A 24,937-nucleotide genomic window follows, 5' to 3' on the forward strand; every position below is an offset into this window, starting at 1 on the left:
AGAGAGGGTGAGAGAGAGGAATGCGTTCCCCCCCCCCTCCAAATTGGAGAACTGGCTACGCCCAGAGAGAGAGCCTGTTGTTAAAAATTTACCAGCACACCATTGTCTGGAGGTGATAATTAACAATGCACTATCTTCTGGCAATCAAATCTCCCTTACCGTAAAGAAGATTTTCTGTGTCTTAAGACAGCTACAATCAGTCAAGGGATATTTTGATGACATGGCCCTGAAAATTTTAATTCACGCCCTAGTCACTACCAGACTAGATTATAGTAATATAATCTATCTAGGCAAAATTTGCAAAACATTGCAATCAAACTACTTGGAAATTCTTGCATATTCAAGCATGTCACCTCCTTGTATATCAAATATCATTGTCTTCCATCTCATTCAGAAGCAAATTCAAAGCACTTTGTGTAGTGCATAAAGCTCTTTGAGAGCAGGAGCCTTTGTATCTGAGTAGATGGATCACACTGTATACACACCAATGAGATATCTCAGGTCCTTACAGGCCATAGGATGTCAATACATTCTCTTCTGAAGGCACTTTGGGTGACTACACGGGAAAGGGCTTTCGTCTGGCAGGCACCATCCCTCTGGAATGACTTGCCAAAAGAAATCCGAGTTGAATGTAGCTAAAAAGATTCAAGGTCTTGTTAAACATTAAGTTAGCTTTTGATCTGTAATCATGTGGGAATTCTTGTTTGTTTACAGAATTGATTTATAATCTTTTCTAATGCAGTCTTTTACTGTTAGATAATATTTTAGCATTGTGTAGCATTTGAGTGATTCTCTGAGTGTGGGTTAGGTCTGTCTTTTCAAATGATGGCGTTCTTTTCATTCTTTAATTGTATTTTGAATATGCTTTATCCACTCTGATTTGGAAAAGTGAAGGGTATATCAAATTTTTATTAAAGATAATTTTATAATTGAGCACAGGGCACATATGTTGTGCCTATTTTATAAATCCAATCAAAATTGTCGTTTAGTATTTAGATTTTCAAAACATCAAAATCACTTAATACCCTAATATAAACATTTATAAGATCATCATAAAGGGAAGCAGATATTGCTTTCAAAGAATAAAACATTTAAGTTTTATTCTTCAAGGATTAATCATTAGTCCCACTTAATAATAGTGAAAAAATCAGAATAAACGTTAAAACAATTTTTAAATATATATCAACTCAAAATTGCGCTGAAGTTTCCAACATACTTTAAACCATTCAGATTACTTCATATAATGCTTATCTTAGACTTGCCCATTTTCTAAATGTCTAGATAGTTCTGTCTAGTCAGCTACCTAGTTTAGCACCAATTTTCAAGGATCTTCCAAACTACCAACTACTCTCTTTTACCCATTACATTTAAAAGTCCAGATAATCGATACAATCATATTTTGCACAATCCACTGCTCTGCTTTAGGGTGATAATTTATTTACATGTCTTACCTTCCACTGTCAGTATTAAATATTATAACTTACTGGAACAGATCTCCTCCTCATTTAGAAATCACATTACTTTAGTCTTAAAGTGGCACCAAGATATTCATACAAACCGTCAACCAAATTAGCCAATCAGAAAAATATTTTTTAATGTTATGGAGTTAATATACCAATTCCAACCATGATAGCCATTCCAGTTCTTCATTTAATCCTTTCAGATGTAAGGTATTAAAAGGTACAAATGAATACTGTGTTCAGTTCTCTGTTTGGCCATCTCACAGACTGGGGGATAGAGTCAGTGACTCTCTGAACATATTGGTGGTAGCATGACCATGAGTTTTCTAATGTGCCACCAGTGGGGCAGAAATGGTGACTGACTTCAAAAATGCATAGGATAAACACATAGGATCACTATATAGAAAAAGTATGGAATCCAATTAAAGCAAAACTTAAATGGCCTCATGACTGGAGTGAGTTTTGATGGCAGCTTCAGAGGTTGGAAGTGAGACCAGTGCTGGGCAGGCTTCTACAGTCTGGGTCCCGTAAATGGCTGAAACAATCAGGATCATGGCTGGAGTGGGCTTCAATGGCAACTCCAGTAGTTGAGAAGTAAGATCAGTGTCAGGAAGACTTCTATAGCCTGTGCCCCAGAATTGGCAGGGAGCGACAGATTTAAGTATACCAGCATTTAATTATGAAGAAGTGGAACCTGTGCAGAGTGCCAGATTCAACTCATAAGAACATAAGAGTAGCCATACTGGGTCAGACCAATTGTCCATCTAGCCCTGTATCCTGTTTTCCAAACAGTGGCCAAACCAGGTCATAAGTTCCTGGCAGAAACCCAAATCATGGCAACACTCCATACTACAAATCCCAGGGCAAGCAGTTGCTTCCCATGTCTGCCTCAATAGCAGACTATGGACGTTTCCTCCAGGAATTTGTCCAAACCTTTTTTAAACCCAGATACGCTAACTGCTGTTACTACTCCTCCGGCAAAGAGTTCCAGAGCTTAAATATTTGTTGAGTGAAAAAAATATTTCCTCCTATTTGTTTTAAAAGTATTTCCATGTAACTTCCTCAAGTGTCCCCTAGTCTTTGTGCTTTTGGAACGAGTAAAAGATCGATTTACTTCTATTCGTTCTACACCACTCAGGATTTTGTAGACCTCAATCTTATCTCCCTCTTTTGTCTCTTTTCCAAGCTGAAGAGCCCTAACCTCTAGCCTTTCCTCATACGAGAGGAGTTCCATCCCCTTTATCATTTTGGTCACTCTTCTTTGAACCTTTTCTAATTCTGCTATATCGTTTTTGAGATACGGCGACCAAACTAATCTTTTTCAGAGATGGAGAAGAACTAGAGCAGGCTTGTCCAACCTTTTTCTATCAGGGTCCACATTTTATACTTTGTACCATTTAGAGGGCCAAAACACACCCCATATTTTGCCGCATGTTTTAAATAGCCTCCCTTGTTAGGCAAACTGGATGGACTGTTCAGGTCTTTATCTCTCGTCATTTGCTATGTTACTGAGCTGACCGCTGCTGATGTTCAGCAGTACTAAATCGGGCAGTGCCACTGAATATCAACTGTGATCATTACAGCAGTGTCCAGGCAGTCGTGGAAGTTATGCTGGCACCAGTGATATTTAGTGCTAGTGCCTGCATACCTAACCAAGCAAGTGGAACTGTATAACTAGCAGGCCTAACTTTGCCTGGTTAGGTATGTGGGGTTGTACTTGCATAACTTCATGGTATCGCTGAAAACCCAGATATTTGGTGTGTCTGCCCAGACATGGCCAGCATTGACTATCTGGGTCTAATTTTGTTGTGGTAGTGAGCAATTAGAAAAATGCATACTGCTGCTGGCTGAAGACGATTGGTGAGGATTTAATTTGCCAGGTTGATGTGGGAAGCTGATCTCTGAAAAGAGAGCCACACAAATTTGTGTGAGTTTTCATATGTAGGTTTCCCTGTGGAGCTCAGTCTTGACCTATTCCCTCCACTACTGTTTCATTCCGCATTTCTGCCAGTGCCCTTTGAATATGATCTGCACTACTTCATAGTGATCTGTGAATCAAGTTGATGCATGCAAATAGATTTCATGCACAAGTGGAGGAGTGACTTAGTGGTTAGAGCAACAAATTGAACTGGGGAAGCAACTATTCGAATCCTGCTCCCACTGACCTCACTCCATTGTCTCAGATAAGCGTTCTATTGCAAGTTCTCTGGGTTAGAGAGCTACCTGTTGTGTAAATCACCTCATGCTCAGATTTGAAAAGGCAATATCCAGTTCTTATGGATAGCTTGTAAACCAAACCCACAAGGGGACTTCTGAGAAGTAGAGTCAGGACCTCCAGACCTGGAGAGTACTTTGCTTCTCCATTACCACTATCATTCCTGTCAGTGTACTTGAGATTTCTCCGACACATCTGGTGGTGAACCTCTACTCTTTTTGTTTAGTTTTTCTGAGCATTATGCCTGAGTAACCTTCTCTGCTTTTCTCTCCACTCCTCTGCAGGTGCGAGTTCTTAATTTATCCCATAAGTGTGTGGGTGGTAACTGCATTGTGTTAATGTGTCTGTAATGTAATGAAAACCGTAATGATGCTATAATTTAGCTTCTGTAAAACCTGGATGAATGCAGAGTTCTTGGAAGCATGTACAACTGTTCATTACCTTTACATCAGAACCAAGGTCTCAGGACTGTAGCATCCTAAAACAGAACCAGAAGGACAGCAAAACTGGACCAGAATACAAGTGAAAAAGTTAGCCCTTTGTTAATGAAATATCTTTAAAATAGGGCTTCCCTATCCTCTCCCAAAGGCATTTCAGCCAATTGGGTTTTCAGGATATTTACCAAGAATAGGCATGAGCTAAATTTGCCTACACTGGAGACTTATTGTATGCAAATTAATCTCATGCATGCTCACTGTGTATGCCAAAATCTAATTGGCTGTGGAGTAGAATGGTCTTCGAGCAATGGAGTGAGAACCTGAGGATCCCATTTCAAATCTCATTGCAGCTCGTGTGATCTTGGCCAAGTCACTTCATTCTCCATAGCCTCAGGTACAAACTTAGATTGTAGGTGCTCCTGGGACAGAATGATAACTAATATACCTGATTGTACACTGCATTAATAGTTTTTAGGTTTGGGTGAAGATATAGGAAATTGATAAAAAAAATTTAATTCCTGGGACCAGTTTGGAAAGCGCTGCCTTAAAAGCATGGAGGATACCCAGATGCATGAAGGGCTAGCTCCTTTCTCCCTATACCTCCCCCCTCCAAAAAAAAAAAGAATATGCATTTCACTTCAGCTCAGAGTGGAGTGGGGGCGGCAACCATGGCAGTCACTTTGCAACAGTTTTTTGTTTGCAATCACGTGCATCTAGTTCTGAGCCATGGTAAACCATTTGACCAAGGTGTCTCTTCATTTGGTTTAAACATTCTTGTTCTGGTTTCTCCAGACAGTTCTTAATTCTAAGGACTTGATGTTGAAGTGCAATTAGGTGGTGCTAGAGAGTTTCCTGTTCATTTATTTATACTTCTTAAAAGCAGTATTCCATATCATCAAGCTGATCAATCCATAGACTGGTGGGTTGTGTCCATCTACCAGCAGGTGGAGATAGAGAGCAAACTTTTGCCTCCCTATATGTGGTCATGTGCTGCCGGAAACTCCTCAGTATGTTCTCTATCTCAGCAGGTGGTGGTCACACACAGCAGCAGCTCTGGCTAGGCGTCCAAGCCTAATTCTTAGGTTTTGTTGAGTGCCTGGGGTTGAGGGCTCTTCTTGAGCAAGTGCAAACCTGGTGGCGCCAGGTCCCTCCTTTCTCCCCCCTCCCGCTGGCTCCGTTAAAAAAAAAAAAAAAAAATTGTAACGTCCTTAAAGGCGTTTATTTCGACGTTTATTTAAACGTTTATTGCAGCTACTCACTGGGACACCAGGTCGTTACAGCTCGGAGCGGAAAGCAGGTAATTTTTACCTTTTTATAGCGGGCAGGGGGTTCCCCGATTGTTTCTCCACGTGGCATATGGCGTCGGAGGGCGAGGCGCAAAGAGTCGCTCCCCGGATCGCTTGAGCGCTTCTAGAGGGGATGCGGGGTCTTAAAGCCTGATTCGCCCTTGTTGGGTGACAGTTTCGTGACCGATGAATGTCCCGGTCCTTCATCCGGCGTGGCGGTTTTTCCCGCCATAAACGCCCATCCCCCGCTGCTCGCCTCCGCCATCTTGGCCGGCCACGCGGCTCGGACGTCTTCTTGGGCCGCCCTTGAGGTTGGAGACATTAATGCCATGAACGCCCTTAATTTGGGCGACGGCACAAAAGCGGCTAAAGTTAAGCGTTCTTCCCGCGCGGCTCCTTCGCGGAGTGTCGCGCCGGACGCCATTTTGGATGCGCAGCATGTCTCTCCCCCGCTCTTTCGAGCGCCGGTTGAGGGTGCGTCTAGGGCTGTAGCCCAGGCTGCGGAAGTGCACAGGGGGGGTTTCTCCCCCGAGTTTGTTTTGCTGCTGCATCAGGCCTTCCTTATGCAAACGCTGCCCCTGCTCCCTCGTCTGGTAAAGAGGTTGAGGTTCCCAGAGGTAAACGCCCTCGGGTTGATTCCCAGGCCTTGGAGGACTTTGTCTCCTCCGATGTAGATGAGGGCAGCGTATCTGAGTTCTCCCAACGGTCCTTTGCGGATTCCTTGGAGGAGATGGATCCCCGCTCGGTTGGAGCGGATGACCCCTCTGCAGCGCGGCTTTTTAGCTCAGAGGATTTGCCCAACCTGTTAGTGCAGGCCATGGGCATTTTGAAGATTCCCTCTCCGGAGGACGGCTCTCCCTCAGCCCCTATTGGCTCTGCCATTATGCTGGGGACGAAGCGCCCGCCTAGAACCTTCCACGTGCATGATGCCATGCACACCTTAATTTCGGCTCAATGGGATGTCCCGGAAGCGAGCCTTAAAGTGGCTAGGGCTATGTCCCGCCTCTATCCTTTGCCTGAAAGTGAACGTGAGACCTTTCTGTGGCCTACCGTAGATTCTTTAATCACTGCGGTGACTAAGAAAATGGCGTTGCCGGTGGAAGGTGGCACGGCCCTAAAGGACGCCCAAGACAGAAGATTGAGGCGGCCTTAAGGTCGTCCTTTGAGGCGGCTGCTTTAAGTTTGCAGGCCTCAGTTTGCGGCTCCTATGTGGCCAGGGCGTGCCTGACTATGGTGCAGCGGGCTTCCCCCTCGGATCATTCCTTGGGGGCTGATTGGCCGGCCCTGGAATCGGGCTTAGCTATTTGGCAGACTTGCTGTATGATGTCTTGAGGGCCTCTGCTAAAGGCATGGCTCAGACAATCTCTGTGCGGCGGTGGCTTTGGCTGAAGCATTGGTCTGCTGACCGCCTCTAAATCCCGCCTGGCTAGATTGCCTTTTAAAGGCAAGCTGCTCTTTGGGGTCGAGCTGGACAAAATCGTGACCGATCTCGGCACGTCTAAGGGCAAGAAGTTTCCAGAGGTCAGGGCTCGGGCTAGTACTCGTCCCGGTACCTCCAGAGGACGGTTTCAGGAAGCCCGTCGGTACCGCCCGGGCAGGTCGGGCTCCTCTGCCCCCTCTTCCTTCAAGAGGAATTTCTCCCCCAAGCAGCATTCCTTTCGCAGAGACCGCCGTCCCGGAGGTGCTCCCTCCGGTCCTCCCCCAGGGTCTCGTACCCAATGACGGGGCCTTGGTCCACGCCCCAGTGCAGATTGGAGGACGGCTGTCCTCGTTTCTGGGCGAGTGGACCACAATAACTTCAGATGCTTGGGTGCTGGAAGTCATCAGAGACGGCTACAAGCTAGAGTTCTGCCGACCCTTAAAAGACGGGTTTGTACTCTCTCCCTGCAAGTCTCCGGTCAAAGCTGTGGTAGTGCAGCAGACCTTGGACAATCTGATCCGCCTGGGGGCGGTCGTTCCGGTGCCAGAAAATCAGCTTGGCAAGGGACGTTACTCCATTTACTTTGTGGTACCAAAGAAAGGAGGTTCTGTACGGCCTATCCTCAACCTCAAAGGGGTCAATCGGGCCTTGAAAGTTCGGCACTTTCGCATGGAGACCCTCCGCTCTGTTATAGCGGCAGTGAAGGCAGGAGAGTTCCTGGCATCCTTGGACATCAAGGAAGCGTACTTGCATATTCCCATCTGGCCTCCTCATCAACGCTTTCTGCGTTTTGCAGTACTGGGCCGACACTTCCAGTTCAGAGCCCTCCCGTTCGGGTTGGCTACTGCTCCGCGGACCTTCTCCAAAGTAATGGTGGTCATCGCGGCCTTCCTGAGGAAGGAAGGAGTACAAGTCCATCCTTATTTGGACGATTGGTTGATCCGACCCCCTCTTATGCAGAGTGCGGCAAAGCTGTGAACCGGGTGGTTGCTCTTTTGAGCTCCCTGGGTGGATCATCAACTGGGGAAAAGCCAGCTGCGCCCGACTCAGTCCCTGGAGTATCTGGGAGTTCGATTCGACACCCAAGTGGGCAGAGTGTTCCTGCCAGACAATCGGATTGTCAAGCTTCAGGCTCAGGTGGACCAGTTCCTAGTAGCCTCTTCTCTTCGGGCTTGGGACTATGTGCAGCTGTTGGGCTCTATGACGGCCACGATGGAAGTAGTGCCCTGGGCCAGGGTATGAGACCACTACAGCAATCTCTGCTGCAGCGCTGGACTCCGATGTCGGAGGATTATGCTGTGCGCCTTCCCTTGGACCCAGCAGTGCGCAAGGCGCTGAGCTGGTGGACGCAGACAGTCAAGTTGTCTGCAGGAATGCCTCTGGTGACCCCGGAGTGGATTGTCGTCACGACAGACGCCTCTTTGTCGGGCTGGGGAGCCCACTGGGAAGGACAGCGCAGGGGCTCTGGTCTCCTGCAGAGGCAAAGTGGTCTATCAACCTCCTGGAACTCAGAGCCATTCGGTTGGCGCTGCTGGAGTTCATCCCGGTACTGGCGTTGAAGCCAGTACGGGTCCTGTCGGACAATGCCACGGCTGTGGCCTATGTCAACCGCCAGGGAGGTACCAAGAGCGCCCCTCTAGCCAAGGAGGCTATGAATCTATGCCAGTGGGCGGAAGCGAACCTGGAGCAGCTGTCAGGCCCACATTGCCGGAGTCATGAATGTCAAGGCGGACTTTCTCAGTCGCCATACCTTGGAGCCCGGAGAGTGGCAGCTATCTGCTCAGGCGTTCTTGGACATCACGAAGCGCTGGGGCCAGCCGAGCCTAGATTTGATGGCGTCATCGGCAATTGCCAAGTGCCGCGCTTTTTCAGCAGAGGACGGGACCCTCGATCCCTGGGAGTAGATGCTCTTCTCCAACAGTGGCCGACACAAGAGCTTCTCTATGTGTTCCCGCCCTGGCCCATGTTGGGCAGGGTGCTAGACCGGGTGGCAAAGCATCCAGGCAGGGTAATCCTGGTGGGTCCGGATTGGCCCAGACGTCCCTGGTATGCGGACTTGATCAGGCTCTCAGTCGACGATCCTCTGCGGCTGCCAGTGGAGCAGGGCCTGTTACATCAGGGTCCCGTGGTGATGGAGGATCCCTTCCCCTTTGGTCTTACGGCCTGGCTATTGAGCGGCAGCGTCTGAGAAAGAAGGGCTTCTCAGACAAGGTCATCGCCACTATGCTGAGAGCGAGGAAGCGCTCTACTTCTACTGCTTACGCCAGGGTTTGGCGTATCTTTGCAGCGTGGTGTGAAGCAGGCTCACTTTCTCCCTTCACTGCTCCAATTTCTTCAGTGTTGGCGTTCCTGCAAGAAGGTCTGGACAAAGGCCTGTCGCTCAGTTCCCTGAAAGTTCAGGTAGCGGCTCTGGCTTGCTTCAGGGGCCGCCTGAAGGGTGCTTCCCTGGCTTCGCAGCCAGATGTGGTGCGCTTTCTCAAGGGAGTTAATCACCTGCGCCCTCCTCTGCACTCAGTGGTGCCTGCATGGAATCTCAACCTGGTGCTAAGAGCATTGCAGAAGCCGCCTTTTGAACCCTTGTCGAGGGCATCTCTGAAAGACCTGACGTTGAAAGCAGTCTTTTTGGTGGCTATCACGTCAGCCAGAAGAGTTTCCGAGCTCCAGGCACTCTCATGTCGAGAGCCTTTTCTGCAGTTCACTGAGGCAGGAGTGACTATTCGCACAGTGCCTTCCTTCCTGCCCAAGATTGTTTCTCGCTTCCATGTGAATCAGCAGCTCTGTCTCCCTTCCTTTCGTAGGGAGGTCTACCCAGAGGAATACTCTGCTCTCAAATTTCTGGATGTGAGACGAGTCATCATCCGATACTTGGAAGTGACCAATGATTTCCGGAAATCGGATCATCTGTTTGTCCTGTTTACAGGTCCTCGTAAGGGTCTGCAGGCTTCTAAGCCTACAGTGGCAAGATGGGTCAAGGAAGCCATTGCAGCGGCTTAGGTGGCCGCGGGGAAGGTGCCGCCTATCCAGCTGAAGGCTCACTCCACTAGAGCTCAGGCGGCCTCGATGGCAGAGGCCGGGTCCGTCTCCTTGGAAGAGATTTGCAAGGCGGCAACTTGGGCTTCGGCCCATACCTTTTCCAGGCATTACCGCTTGACTGTGGCTGCTCGGGCGGAGGCCCGGTTTGGAGCTTCAGTGTTGCGGTCAGGGATTTCAATGTCCCGCCCTGGGTGAATACTGCTTCGGTACATCCCACCAGTCTATGGATTGATCAGCTTGATGATATGGAAGGTAAAATTATGTATCATACCTGATAATTTTCTTTCCATTAATCATAGCTGATCAATCCATAGCCCCTCCCAGATATCTGTACTGTTTATATTCTGGTTGAATTTTAGGTTCAAGTTTAGCCTTCAGTTACTTCAGGAGGACTTTCGTGTTCAAGTTCTTCTTTCACTTGGATTCTTCAAGAGTTGAGACGAGTTTGTGTTACAGTGAGCTGCTGCATTCCTCTCCCCTCCGTTTTACGGGGCTGGATTGAGATTTAAATTCTGCCGGCACTCCCTCCCGCTTCGTGCGGCTGTAGGGCAGCTTTGTACCCTCCCGCTTCGGCGGTGTTAGGGTCAGTCAGCTCCTCCCGCGGTTGCGGTTGCAGGATAAGCCAGATCCCCCCGCATCGGTGGGTGTGGTGTCCCTCCCCCGCTCCGCGGGGATGAGCTGGACGGATTCCCCTCCCCCACTTGTGTGGGGATGAGCTGGGTTAATTCCCCTCCCCCGTTTCGGCGGTGGTGAGCTGGGCAGAGTGTCCCTTCGTGGGTGTAATTCTCTAAGTGCTGAGTCCTGCGGATGGAGCTTTGATACTGAGGAGTTTCCGGCAGCACATGACCACATATAGGGAGGCAAAAGTTTGCTTCTATCTCCACCTGCTGGTAGATGGACACAACCCACCAGTCTATGGATTGATCAGCTATGATTAATGGAAAGAAAATTATCAGGTATGATACATAATTTTACCTTCAGACCATGACTAATTTCAGTAAGCACATTCCTTAAATGTGATTGGATTTATGACATTAGTTTTTTTTTCTTTTTTTTTAATGTAACAGGAAGTCTTTATTAACATTTGCACTATGCAGATACATCAAAAAGCAAAGAGGAACAATACTTCCAGGTATCAGGGCAGCTTAGAATTTATCAAAAAATAAGGAGAGAGAAAAGAAAAAAATAAAATAAGGAAAGGTGACAAAGAGAACGGGGAAGGAGGGATGAGCTACAAAAATGATAGGAAAGTGGGCAGGGCAGAAACATGACGGAGGGAAGAAAACTCTGTAGAAAATCAGGACCCACAGGACTGCAGGCATCTTCTATCAAAAGCATCAACAAAAAGATATGTTTTAAGCTCGGTTTTAAAAGTATTAAATAGATTGTTGGGAGCGTAGAAAATTGGGCAGGGCATTCCAAAGACGAACAACTGGTACAGAAAAGATGGAGTTCCTTGTATGTTGGTGGGTGATCAGATGGTAGGTAGGTGCTGTAAGCAAGTTTTGGAAAGAATCTGAGCGCATGAGCTGGGCTATAAGGAGTCAGAAGACAAGAGAGTAGGGTGGTTCATTGGAAGTAAGTGTCTTAAAGACAAGTTACAAGAGTTTGTAGGTTATACAGTTGGTTATTGGCAACCAGTGAGCATCTTTCAGATGGGGAGTGATATGATCATATTTCCTGGCAGTAGAAATTAGACGGATAGCAGTATTTTGGATAAGTTGCAGACATCGGAGATCTTTGACTCGAAATCCTTGGTATAAGGAATTGCAATAGTCTGACTGTGAAAAACAAGCTAGTGGATCAGGGTATTAAGTGCAGGTGGAAAGATCAAAGAGTGAACTGAACGTATCATCCAAAGTTTGAAAACACAGCTACGGACTACCTTAGAGATTTGTAGTTTAAAGATAAGAGTGGAGTGTAATAATATGCCTAGGATGCGAACAGTGTTTGTGGTACTGGGATATCGGCAAGGAGAAATGGTGTCGGTAGGATTATTACTACAGTCTTATAACCCGCAAAATACCAAACGTTTACTGCAGTTCGCTGACCAAACATTAGCAATTATAATATTTTAAACCAAACTATACAATAATTTTCAAAAAATACACCTTTACCACAAATTAGTAAAATTTCTTAAAAAGAAATGTCTTAAGAGCATTCCTAAACTGAAGATAACCGCAAATTCTTAAAAGAAGGAAGAGAATTCCAAAACTGTGCATAGGAAAAAGTAGATTGACAATTTCTCTTTGCCTTTACATGGCAAAATGAGGGAAGTTTTAGTAAAAATTGATTTCTTGTAGATCTAGAAATAAAATCATTTAGAACAACAGGATGGACACCTAAATAAGCAGGAATCGATACATTCAATGCTTGATAGGTCAAAGCGGATACCTTAAATTGAAATCTTGCCTCCAGTGGTAACCAATACAAATGGAATAACAAAGGAGTAATATCATATTTGCTTCAAAAATAACTCTTGCTGCTTCATTCTGTACTCGTAATTTAGACTTCAGCGACTTTGTGCAACGAATATAAAGAATTACAATAGTCCAGTTTTGAAAGTATCAAAACCTGAACCAGCAATCTAAAAACAGACAATTCAAAAAATTTAGGAATAATTCTTAATTTCTTTAATACAAAAAAGAATCTCTTACCATCTTATGAACCTCAGTCCCTAAAAATGATTGACTATCCACCTCAAATTCCTAGAATGTTGGAAGAGACATCCAGTTTTATCTGAAAATTATTAACTTGTAACATCATATTACAGAATAGGTGAGGCAAGACACATGCTGAAAAGGAACAAGAGTAACATAACAACGGAATTACTCCCATTAACTCACACAAGCTTAGGACAGAGATGGGACTATAAGATTGACAATCTGTCACATCCTCTCTAGGGATAACAGAGTTCCAGGCCTCCAACATAGTGGGAACAATAGACCCCCTTCACTCAGATCCTGTTCATAAGGCAAGCCAACAGAGGACAGCTTGGGCACAAAGGTTTTATAGAATTAAACTGGGAGACCATTCAGCCCTAGTGCCTTACCAGATGCCAAAGCCTGGCTAGACTCCAAAATCTGTTTGGGTGTCACCAGAGTGTCCAAAGCTGTCCTCTGAATATCAGACAAGGAGATCAGCTCCAGAACACCCAAATAATCATTGATATCGTTAGGGAGAATCTTAGTCATTGGTATATAAATCAGCTAAAAATTCCCTAAAGCGCCCCCTGATCTGTGCTGATTTAAACAAAAGTTGACCTGTATGGTCCTTGATATTACAATCCATTCAGATCAAGCTTTACAGAGTTTAAAAGCCAACAGGGATCTCGCCTGTCTAATGCAAACTGCAAATCTTCTTGATTCAGTTCTTCTAGCAATAAACAAGAGAACGCAGAACCTGCTTGCTCCCTGTTTGCTTATGCTGCAACTCAAGATAAGCCGGCTGGAGGAGATACTGTTGCCTCAGCAGATCTCTGGCCCTTCGCTTTCTGGATGAATGTTTTAAAAGGAAGTCTCTAGTAAGTGCTTACAGTGCATCGAGGACAACAGGGAAGGAGGGGCCAGAATCTAGATTATACTCCAGGTAATCAAGAATGGTTTTACTATATTCCCTAACTACCTCCTCGTCCTTAGCAAGCTAGTGTTAAAGGTCCAGACTCGCTCCACCGGCTCATCCCATATACCAGCAAGGTCAACCGAACAGGCAGCATGGTCCGAGACAGCCTAATCTTCCACCCCCTCCGCTGAGCCCTGAAGAGAATCTACTATAATAAAACTCACCCTCAACGTTCTGAAGACAACGTTCTGAAGTCACTCAGTCACTCCCTGAAGGGTTCATGGATTCATGGTGATGAAGCCACAACACTGACCATGTCTCTCTGCCCCGCCCTCGCATGACGGACCAATCAGGAAAAACACCCTCAACATTCTGAAACACAAAGGACCATCACAACACCATTCCCAGGCAACACTAGGCAACGTAAGACGGACCAATCAGAGGAAACTACATGACAATAAGGGAGGAGCATTCACCAGCAGAATGGCTCATGAACGAGAGAAGAATATTCCTGCTGTGGGTATGTGCAAAAATAGACCGGGGGGGGGGGGGGGATTTTTAAAATGCCTAATGCCAGTACTGAAGAGTGCCAGAGGGCCTATAGCACAGACTATATTTGGGATCGCTTGACATGGAGTCGGAGGAGCCGGAAAACAACGTGCCCATCACCATCTGGGACGTGGGCAAACAGGACAAGCTGCGGCCCAGCTAGAAGGATTACCCGCGACCCAGCCAGCAGCAAACAGCGACAAAGGAAGGGGGAGGAGTACTCCTTCCCTGCCTAGGAATTGCTGGAGACTGGCTGCCAAACTAACGAAACAACCGCACACCGACGCACCACCTCCATCATTCGAAAGGCATCCACTCTTTCTTCAAGACCCCCTCCACAAACCTCCTTGACAGACAAAACCACACACACATACAACAGAAACACACCCTCAAAGCCACACACCAATCCAACCCACTTTGCCAGCACAGCACATCCCCAACCCCCAAGCAAAAACAAAACAAAAAAAGACACACATCAACAACCTGCACACACACCGCACCCTCACACACACACACACAAAATAACTCTGTGACATACACACACACACACAAAAAAAAAGCCACATGCTAGCGCCCGTTTCATTGGTTTCGGAAACGGGCCTTTTTTACTAGTTTTCTAAGAAATATAATCTATACAGCTATATAGGTCACGGGATAAAGAGTAAAAAGTGTAATCTCTCTGGCGCCCATTACAATCTCTCAATCCTCATGACATGAATAACTCTTACCACCGCTCGCTTAGACTATTTCAACTTGCTTCTTACAGGTCTCCCACTTTGCCATCTCTCTCCTCTGCAATCTGTTCAAAATTCTGCTGCACAACTAATATTCCACCAGTGTCGTTATGGTCATATTAGCCCTCTCCTCAAGTCACTTCACTGGCTTCCTATCCATTTCCGCATACAGTTCAAACTCCTCTTATTGACCTATAAGTGCATTCACTCTGCAGCTCCTCAGTACCTCTCCACTCTCATCTCTCCCTACATTCTCCCCGGGAACTCCATTCACAGGGTAAATCTCTCTTATCTGCACCCTTCTCCACTGCTAACTCCAGACTCCGTTCCTTTTATCTTGCTGCACCATATGCCTAGAATAGACTTCCTGAGCCGGTACGTCAAGCTCCATCTGTGGCCGTCTTCAAATCTAAGCTAAAAGCCCACCTTTTTGATGCTGCTTTTAACTCCTAACCCTTATTCACTTTGTTCAGAACCCTTATTTTATCATCCTCACTTTAATATTCCCTTATCTCTTGTTTGTTCCGTCTGTCTGTCCTAGTTGGATTGTGAGCTCTGTCGAGCAGGGACTGTCTCTTCATGTTCAAGTGTACAGCGCTGCGTACGTCTAGTAGCGCTTTAGAAATTATAAGTAGTAGTAGTAGATTTCGTATGGAATTCCCATTTTGTAACAGGTTGCGTAAAGTTAGATGCCAGTTGTATGCTTAAGTTATAGAATAGTAGCACTTGTGCGTGCTAGCCGTTCGTAACATGCGCATGCTACTGCCTTAGGGGCCCTTTTAGTAAGCCAATGAGTTAGTGTGGGCAAACTCATGGGTAGCACACACTAAATTGACACCGCTGTGGTTAGCGTGGGCACCCTGTGGTAGTTTCAAAGTTGGTGCCCTCTGTTTCCCGTGTTAGAAAATAATTTTTTTATTTTCCACCATGGGGGGCGTTCCTGGCAGTAATCAGTAGCGCAGCCATATTAATGCGTGCTGTCTGATTACCACAGGAGTACCACATGAGCCCTTACCGCCAAGTAAATAGGTGGCATCAAGGGCTCAGTCAGTAAATTGCCACACACTACTTTTAATAGCGCAAGGCCATTTACTGTCCCATTAAAAAAAGGCCTTTTTACCTGCCGTGGTAAAAAATGACCCAGAGCACGCAAATTTCACACATTCAAACTAGTGCAGGCCACTTTTTACCGCAGCTTAGTAAAAGTGCCCCTTAGTGCATAAATGCAGTGGGGGAGAAATGTATGGGAAACTGATATTTACACACTTAACTTGCAGAATACTGTAAGATGTGTAACTGTGGTTTTTAGGCATGTACGTTTATGCCTGCTGTTGACATGGTGTAAGTGCTTGCTCCTAAATTTTAGTGCACTGATTCCAACTTACATTGCGGTGTATTTTCAAAGCACTTACAAAGTTCATAGGTTACTACGTAACTTTGTAAGTCTAAGTACTTTGAAATGATCACCCAAGTATTCTATAAGAGCACTTAACGCCCAGTTACAGAATTGCCCCCCAGATGGCCTATATCAGATCATGATGTTTTGGGAGATGGAGATGGTTTGAAAAGAATCCAGGGACGGGGTTTATTTTTCGGCAGTATGCCAGGTTTTGTTTTTTGCACTGTCTGGTATGCTCAGTTATATGGAATTAAATTCAGGGGCTATAAATTAATCCACTTGCACCATGTTGTAGGTTGTTCCTAGAGAAGCTACCAAAGCATCGAGATTACAAGACGTCAAATATACCAGAAAAGAAAGATACCCTTAAAGTAGGTCGGATTACCTTGAACTTTTATTTCTATAGCATTTGTGTTTATTATTATTGACCTATAACGTTTTATTTTGACTAAGGGACCTGTTGACTAAGCTGTGCTGTAGACGCACAAACTTTTTAGCGCGCTAATGCTAGAGACACCCATAGGAATATAATGGGTGTCTCTGTCGTTAGCGTGCGCTAAAACATTAGCGCGCCTACAGAGTGGCTTAGTAAACAGGGCCCAAAGACTGTTGCAGTAGGTTTCTTTAATCCAGAGATCTAATTTGATGTCTCTGTTTAAAGTAAAGAAAATAAATGTGTGTGCTTCTGGAGTCCTTTTTTGCACTTAACTACCACATGTAATTTATTTCTTTTCCCTTAGTTGTTACTGCATCTCTAGTTCCCCCACCTCTCTCCAATATACACGCAGAGTTTAGCAATTCAGATAGTCACAAGTTCCTTCTCTATCCATGGATAAAAAATACTCAGTAATTTACTTTTATCTTTTCTGTGGCAAAGACAATTTTTAAAATGTTATAAAAATGTTCTTTCACTTGCTTTACAGTTTGGTCTTGCACTTGACAGAGTTCACCATCAAAGTTATGTGTAGCAACACCACCTCAGGGACACACTGGCTTTGGTCCCCTGAGTTGTAGGAGCACACAGCATCTGATGACATTGAGCTTACTGGTGACTGGAGATCCTGTAATTATTTCCTTGCAAGTTTCTGACTGTCCCTTTAAAATGATCATGCAGAACTGAATTTTCATGAAAGAAAAGTGGATACTGTATTTTTAGGTACAGGAATGGACCGTTTCTGGTAGTGGTTTTCAGTAGTTAAGACAGCAGAGCTACCTGGCATGCATTGGCCAATCACCTGATGTTACCACAAAAGCAATACTTGGTTCTCATTTAGGTTTCCTTTGTTATCACGACACAGTATCCAGTATCTCTGTATATAATGAAATCCCCAACATTTTTGCTCTATAGAGCTTAGTTAAATAGGTGAGGTGCTAAGTTTCTGGTGCTAGGACAAGAAGAGCAGACTGACATCTAACATGAGAATTCCTGAAAGATTGGTAAGCGACAACTGTACAGGGGCAAAACTATTCATTACCACACAAGTAAAGCTTGGATTTCGTCTATTTCCCCCTTTCTGCATGATGACTTCTAGAATCCAAATTATTTGGTGAGCCAAGCAGACTCTGGTTTTAAATGAAATAGCCTTAAGCCTAAAATTTTTCACTCAGAAGATACTCGTCTTATGGAATGCTTCGTTCATGCACTCCTTTTTTAGTCTCCTCATTATGCGGTCCCATGGTTTGGTCGTGTGTTGTGTGACATCCTGTCCTCCCCAAACAAAATTCTATGGCAGCCGTTGAATGCCTCTATCAGGCATACAGAATTGTGTGGGTATAAATAACATTGGGTAACAGGCACCGTGTAGGATAGCTAGGGTTGGAGAAGAGCGACCATTCTCTTTTTATTTAAAGGAAAATCAACTGTTTTGCATTGGTTATATTTTCTTTTGTGTATATGGTTATAGAAACTAAAAGAAATTGCTTTTCCCAAAGCGGAGGAACTGAAGGCAGGGCTTTTGAAGAGATATGGCAAAGAATATTCTGAGTACCTGGAGAGAAAGGTCAGTATTGACGGGTGTTTTCTTTTATGCAAGTGTGAGCCAAATGTTTCAGTTTATTAGTACATATCAGAGCGGTGTACACTTACAAATTTTGATTTCTCTTTTTAAAAAATGTTTATTGGGATTTATGAACAGATTCACCCAAGGTGCTATAGAGCAGGTCCACTTTAACACAAAACTTACAATTTGTTAACAACATAACAATAGTAAAATGATCAATATAAAATAAATAAGGCAAACTTGGAAATATGATGTCAGCACAATACAAACAATATCACAATAGACAACATGAAAGAATATTCAAATAACACAGATATAATACAATGTCAGCATAATGCCAATGAAACACCTAATAAGCAATGCAATAAAGCATTCAAATAGCATAGATATGATAATGCTTTTCTTTGTTGCTGAGGGGCCAAGTGCAGATACATAGATGGGGACAAGATGGTCAGTACAGTCAAAATATATAATATATGAGGAACTGATCTATGTTTCATGGTGTGCAGCAAGCTAGTCAAGATGCGGAGTGAGTGTATAGTCAGTCACCAAGTGTATTAAAGGCTTGTGAGAAGAGCCAGGCTTCACCTGCTTCCTGAAGTAGAGGTAGTCTCGAGTTAGACGTACCACATCTGGGAGTAAGTTCCAGAAAAATGGGGGCTGCTCCTGAGAAGGCTCACTGGTGGGTATCACATCGTATAATTTCTTTTTGATGAGGGTACAGATAGTGCCGCTTCTTGAGAGGACCTTAGATGTCTCAAAGGTGTGTAGCGGGCTAACTTATTCTTTTTTTTTGTTTGTTTGTTTTAAATATCTTTATTAGCACAAAAAGTAAGTACACCGCACAAAGGTTCAACTCAATCAAGACACAACATGAGCAGTAAAATAGCAACAAATTTAGGATACAGCATAGTGCAGCAAAACAGTGAAAATAGTGCCTCCACCTTGAACATTTTATCTATATTTTTGCCCAACTGGCGACTAAGGTGAGGGTCCAAAGCTACAAAAATATTGTATGGTACACACAAAGATCAGCAGGCGTGTAATGGCTTGAAGCTGTGTAGAGTTCATGGACCCACTCAGCAGCACGGCCAAATTATACTGCTGATTGGTAAGCACACTCCCCCTTGGCTTTGTTTTGCATTAATTTAGAGAACACAATGCAAGGCCTTTAGGAATACCAAATGAAAGAACTGACCATAGACCTAAACAAGCATTCCTCACGCTTGGCCACCCATAAAGGAAGCATCTGTAAGGGATACAATAGTTTGGATAGAAGCACCATCTTAATGCTACACGTCTCTAAAAAATTGACCAGGAGGTCCTTCCATTTCACGCACAACTGCTGCAGTTCTTCCAGCTGTTCAGTCGCATTTTTCCTATAAAGCCACTCGACGTCTGCACTAAGATAAACCCCCAAATATTTGATACCAATTTTTTGGCCAAGACAGGGGAACCCGCATGGTTCACAAGGACACAATCAGGTAATAGTAAGGACCTCCGAGTTCCCAAAATTTATCCGCAATCCCACAAAGAGCCGAAGTCCTGGATGATGGTCATAAGGGGACGGAGTGTGTCAGAAGCACAATAAGAAGCAGAAACATATTGTCAGCAAATAGATTAATGTGATATTCCTGGCCACCCACCAAGATGCCCTCCAGCCCTCTCATCCTGCCCAAATCAGCAAAATCACGAGAACCCCCATCCCCTGAGCTCCCACACTTACATCAAACTGTTCTCCTACCATACATACAACACGTATCATCCCAAACACCAACCATATTCCCCCGCACCCAAAAATTTCCCCTTACAGAAGTATCCTCTACTACTCAACAGCCACCCCCCCCAACACAATAGAACACCTTCACACTAATGTAAGAAAAGCAATGAGCAATAAGGGTCCAACAAGTACACCATAGTGAATGAACTAAAAAAAAAAAAAAAAAAAGTCCTGAAGGCTGAGCAGCTTTGCCGCACTTATAGGGCTCCGCGCTTCCGAAGTAGTGCTAGTGGGCCCAAAGAGCCCAAGAATGGGACACTCCAGGTCCGCAGCTCCCAAACAGCTGATGTTGCAGTCATACCTCCACAAGGGTTATTACACACCATGTTCAGAGTTCTGTCCTTCGGTGGGCCAGGGGGCGCACACTGAGCTAGGAAGCCCCAGTACCTCCCGGCACCAGGCATATTGGACGAAAAAGCTCACCCGCCCTCAGGGCCCCCAAGAAAACAGACAGTCGAACATAGGGAGGGCTGGAGCGAGCCATCACACCATTCCATGAACGCCTTCAGGTCTTTAGGATCTGTGAAAAACAGGGTCTTATTATTGTGGGTCGCTCGACCCTGGTTGGGTATAAAAGCGTGAAACGCACCCACTTGTCAAAGAGGTATTTTTGTACAGCTGTCCCATCTTCTCGCATTGTTCCAAAACTGTGGCTGAGTAATCTTGAAACAGAAGCACTTTAGCACCCTTATAATCCACCTGCTGCCCGGTTTGAAACACTTGCATAAGCTTGTCTTTCTCAACATAGTTAAGGGACTCGTGCTACCATAGGACAATGGTCTCTGCTCTCCATCCCGGAGGATGCCCATGCGGTGCCACACGCTCCACTTGCATGGTCCAATCTGGGAGAGCAAGGCCCAGTTGATTAGGAAGCCTTTTTCCACAAAGTCCCACAACTCACGGTCACTCACAGATTCAGACAGCCCAATTATGTGCACATTATTCCAGTGCCCTCTGTTTTCCTGATCATCCACCTTTTGCAAGAATTGCTGATACTGGGTCTCTAACGTGTCAAAGCGGGAATCCGCTGAGTTGGCATGGTCCTCTTGGTAAGCAATTCTCTCCTTCACTTGCTTCATTCGTGTCCCCTGCTGCTCCAAATTCTCTTAATATCATCCATGGATGCCTGTAACTTGGATAGTCACTCATCCAGCACCGAGGTAAGGTGCTTGGTAAGCTCATGAACTGCTTCCTCCTGCAGAGTTACCATCGGGGGCGACACCAACTTAGGACTTGCTACAACTCGTCATTGATCTACCCGTAGCTCTTGAGTAATTTTTTCTTTTTTAAACTTTTTTTGTATATAATAAAAGCTTATAGCTTATAGTTTATAACTTTAATGTTTGAGATGCATATTGATATTACTTAACTTTGGCAGCAATGGGCAGCAATTTTTCACTCGAGTCAAACCTCCGCCGACATGGCCAGGTTTCGTAATCCTTCTTCAGGGAAGAGGTTCGCTAGGGAAAAACAGACTAACAGTTAACTGCTAATATCTTGCGAAGGATGTCAAAAAAATGGAAGCGGTGCAAAGAAAAGCTACAAGGATGGTATGGGATTTGCGTTCCAAAACGTATGAAGAGAGACTTGCTGACCTGAACATGTATACCCTGGAGGTATGATACAGACGTTCAAATATTTGAAAGGTATTAATCCGCAAACAAATCTTTTCCGGAGATGGGAAGCGGTAGAACAAGAGGACATGAAATGAGATTGAAGGGGGGCAGACTCAGAAAAGATGTCAGGAAGTATTTTTCACGGAGAGGGTGGTGGATGCTTGAATGCCCTCCCGCGGGAGGTGGTGGTGATGAAAACAGTAACGGAATTCAAACATGCATGGGATGTGCATAAAGGAATCCTATGCAGAAGGAATGGAACCTCAGAAGCTTAGCTACAATGGGGTGGCAGAGCAGGTGGGGGGAAGAGGGGTTGGTGGTTGGGAGGCGAGGATAGGGGAGGGCAGACTTTTTTATACGGTCTGTGCCAGAGCCGGTGATGGAAGGCAGGACAGGTGGTTGGGAGGCAGGAAAAACTGCTGGGCAGACTTATACGGTCTGTGCCCTGAGAAAGACAGGTACAAATCAAGGTAAGGTATACACATGAGTTTATCTTGGGCAGACTGGATGGACCGTGCAGGTCTTTTTCTGCCGTCATCTACTATGTTACTATGTTACTATGTTTTATATTCATTACTTGGACTGTGACTCTACCAGCTCTTAGTGTGCTCCTGCATATGTAAAAAATGGCTGCGGCGTCTGACGCGGAGATAGCCTATTAAATACCTCACAGCTGATTAGAACTCTAATTTCTGATAGGGCAGCATATCCTACTCTACCATCAGTTATATTAGTGACCACCAGTCGATTTCTGAGTTCAACCCACCCGGTTGCATCTCAAACGTTAAAGTTACAAACTATAAGCTATGAGCTTTTATTATATACAAAAAAAGTTTAAAAAAGAAAAACTTTAGAGCTACGGGTAGATCAATGACGATGTGTACAGCGCCATGAGCACATGGGACGCTGTACCCAAATGGTTTATGCTGTCAGTTACTCTGAAGATCCCCTTGAAGAAAGTAACAAAGCTAATGTGAAGATTTAAAAGTCGTGTGATTTTGGACTGTGTGAATTACAAGAGTTGGTATTATAGTAACAGCAGCTGGGAGATTAGAGGGGAAGCAGGGAAGAGAGGGAATCAGGAGAGCCCCCCTCTTTTATTTTCTGACCTGGGCTCCAGAATGTTTAACACCCGCTCTTTCCCTTGCTGTAGCTGGTGAGGATTTCCAAGCATCGTCAGCTGAGGACCTCCTCTAAAGGTGGCCAGACGTCCCGCCTACCAAGCTCTGCAGTGTGCAGCACCATACTTGAGTCATCGACAACTACACATGCATGAGGTGCTGACATCAGTAGCTCAGGGATATTGCTGCTGCCTGCCAAACTTAGTAAAAGGGCTTTTTGGCCACCTTCAGAAGAAGTCTTCAGCTTTCAGAGCTTGGGGAACCTCATTAGCTATAGTTATTTATATTATGAGTTGTGAGGTACTGGGGGAGGGGTGAAGAGTGGGGGTAGGGAAGGAGCAGAGTAAATATTGTGCCCACCTATTTTGAGCTCAGGGCCACCCAAAATTGGCTGGCAGCCTACGCCACTAGATAGGCATAAGAACTCAGAATCCATTCATTAACATGTAGTGTTGTATAGTTAGGAGTTGTGCCATTTTTCTTAGAACATCTCCCGTTTTCCCATCCATAGAAAAGAGAGGAGGAGGACTTTGCCCAGAGGTTGGCTTTGAAGCATCAACTGGAGGAAGAGAAACAAAGGGTGGCCCAGATGAAGCAGCAACAGCTGGAACAGGAGCAGTTCCATGCCTTTGAAGACATGATTAGACGCAAAGAACTTGAGCAAGAACGACTGCGCATTCTGCAGGAATTTGGGAATCCTGCTAACTGCTTGGAGGGTCCCTTGATACCAGGTGTGAAAGAGCCACCCACAGAAGTACCAGCAAAGACTGTGGCATCTCCTGAACAGCCAATAAGTCCCAACATGAGAGGTGTATCAGAAGGACCTCCAGCTGTGGACCGATCTTTAAAACCTGGCGCCCTCATAAACCATGATAACAGTTAGTGTAACTTTCATTCTTATGGCAGCTGCCACTGCTTCTTCTGGTTTGCAGTTTGCACTGGGGAGAAGGGGTTTTGTGCCTGTCAAACGCATAGCTTAATGTGAAATAAAGTGCATAGCACTGTGAGCTAATATCCCTACTGGTAGAATTTAATGTATATGAAAAATACCAACATTTCCTCAGGATAAGAGTGCTAGGGTTGGCCCTTTGTCATTATGCAGTGCTGTATACTACCATGTGAAGAAATGTGCACTCAAGTCTCAGCTCCTACTCTTTGGGCCAGCTAGGAGCACTGCAGAGCCAGTGTACACAGCCCTGGGAGGGAAGGAAGGCTGGTCATCACTCAACTGTGACAGCTGCTGGTCATCCTTAGGATGAGTGTTTGTCCCAAGAGGTAACTTAACAATGAGTTGACCAGGGGAAACACTGGATATAAAGAATAACAGAAAATATAGGGCACTCAGATCCATGTGCTTGTGGTGTCACTTGGCTAAGAGATGGTCCATATAGTTGAACATAAGAGTGTAGATACAGAGAGAATTCCAGAAATTCTATACAATCCCTGGTTCGTAACTGAATCCTATCTGGGAAAAGAATACATTTCTTGATTAAATAACTCCTGGGAATGAAAATGAACTTTCTAGGGTTGATTTGTATTTCTGGACAAATACCAATCTGGTCTTTACTTGTTCTCTTTCACAGATACTGTAGTAGATGGCCTTCGTCATATCATTGTTCCTGGAGATCTGTGCCCTAAATTTCTACGGTTATCTGAAGTCAACACATCAAAAGGAGTAGAGACCTGTGGAATCCTTTGTGGAAAACTGGTAATGTGATATCAACATATATTTTAAACTCTCTGCGTTTTCCTTCACCTTTTAGTCAGTATTCCATCCCGTTTTCAGAGAGTCTTGAAGATGAGTCAGAGCTGAAGGGAAGCATCTATTGTGGTTGAACCCCTCAGCATTGCTTTGATAACCAGTTTACCCTCCCTCCTTCCCCCCACCCCCAACACACACTATGCATGTCTTCCCTTGTATAAGAACATAAGAAAAGCCATGCCAAGTCAGACCAAGGTCATCGAGCCCAGCATCTATGCTCATAACCAAGAGATGGCTAGTCTATCTGGCTAATAGGTTTTTATGGACTTCTAGAAACTTATCCAGACCACTTTTTAAACCCACTATGAGGCCAATGTAATAATGTGTCAGAACAGTTCCCTAATGCATGTGTTAATTAAAAGAAATATATATATGCAGTAAACAAATCATCTGCAAAAAATGGATGCAGACACAGGAAAGCATATCAATTGCCATAGAAACCTGTGTATATCAGACATGCACTAGCAATAGACTGTTTTGCTTAGCGATTGTACTGGGACCTGAAAGAGCATGCACATACATGCTCATCTGGCGTGTATATTCTACGTATTAAAGGTATCATGT

At 45.0% G+C, this 24,937-nt stretch overlaps 1 protein-coding gene across 5 annotated transcripts in view; it reads left to right on the forward strand.

The window, feature by feature from the left end:
• STAMBP (STAM binding protein) overlaps positions 1–24,937 on the forward strand; it is a 75,402-nt gene that overhangs the window by 8,055 nt on the left and 42,410 nt on the right. For 4 of the 5 annotated variants that reach the window (XM_030201782.1, XM_030201781.1, XM_030201784.1 and 1 more), the window contains exons 3-6: positions 16,390–16,465; positions 17,999–18,094; positions 23,123–23,489; positions 24,195–24,319. In XM_030201782.1, the coding sequence (XP_030057642.1) occupies positions 16,390–16,465; positions 17,999–18,094; positions 23,123–23,489; positions 24,195–24,319 (664 nt within the window). Of the gene's footprint in view, positions 1–16,389; positions 16,466–17,998; positions 18,095–22,664; positions 22,768–23,122; positions 23,490–24,194; positions 24,320–24,937 lie in introns of those variants that run through there. The other variant, XM_030201786.1, reaches the window with a different exon arrangement.

Source organism: Microcaecilia unicolor, chromosome 4 (genome assembly GCF_901765095.1).
Source record: "Microcaecilia unicolor chromosome 4, aMicUni1.1, whole genome shotgun sequence".
Classification (NCBI taxonomy): Eukaryota; Metazoa; Chordata; class Amphibia; order Gymnophiona; family Siphonopidae; genus Microcaecilia; species Microcaecilia unicolor.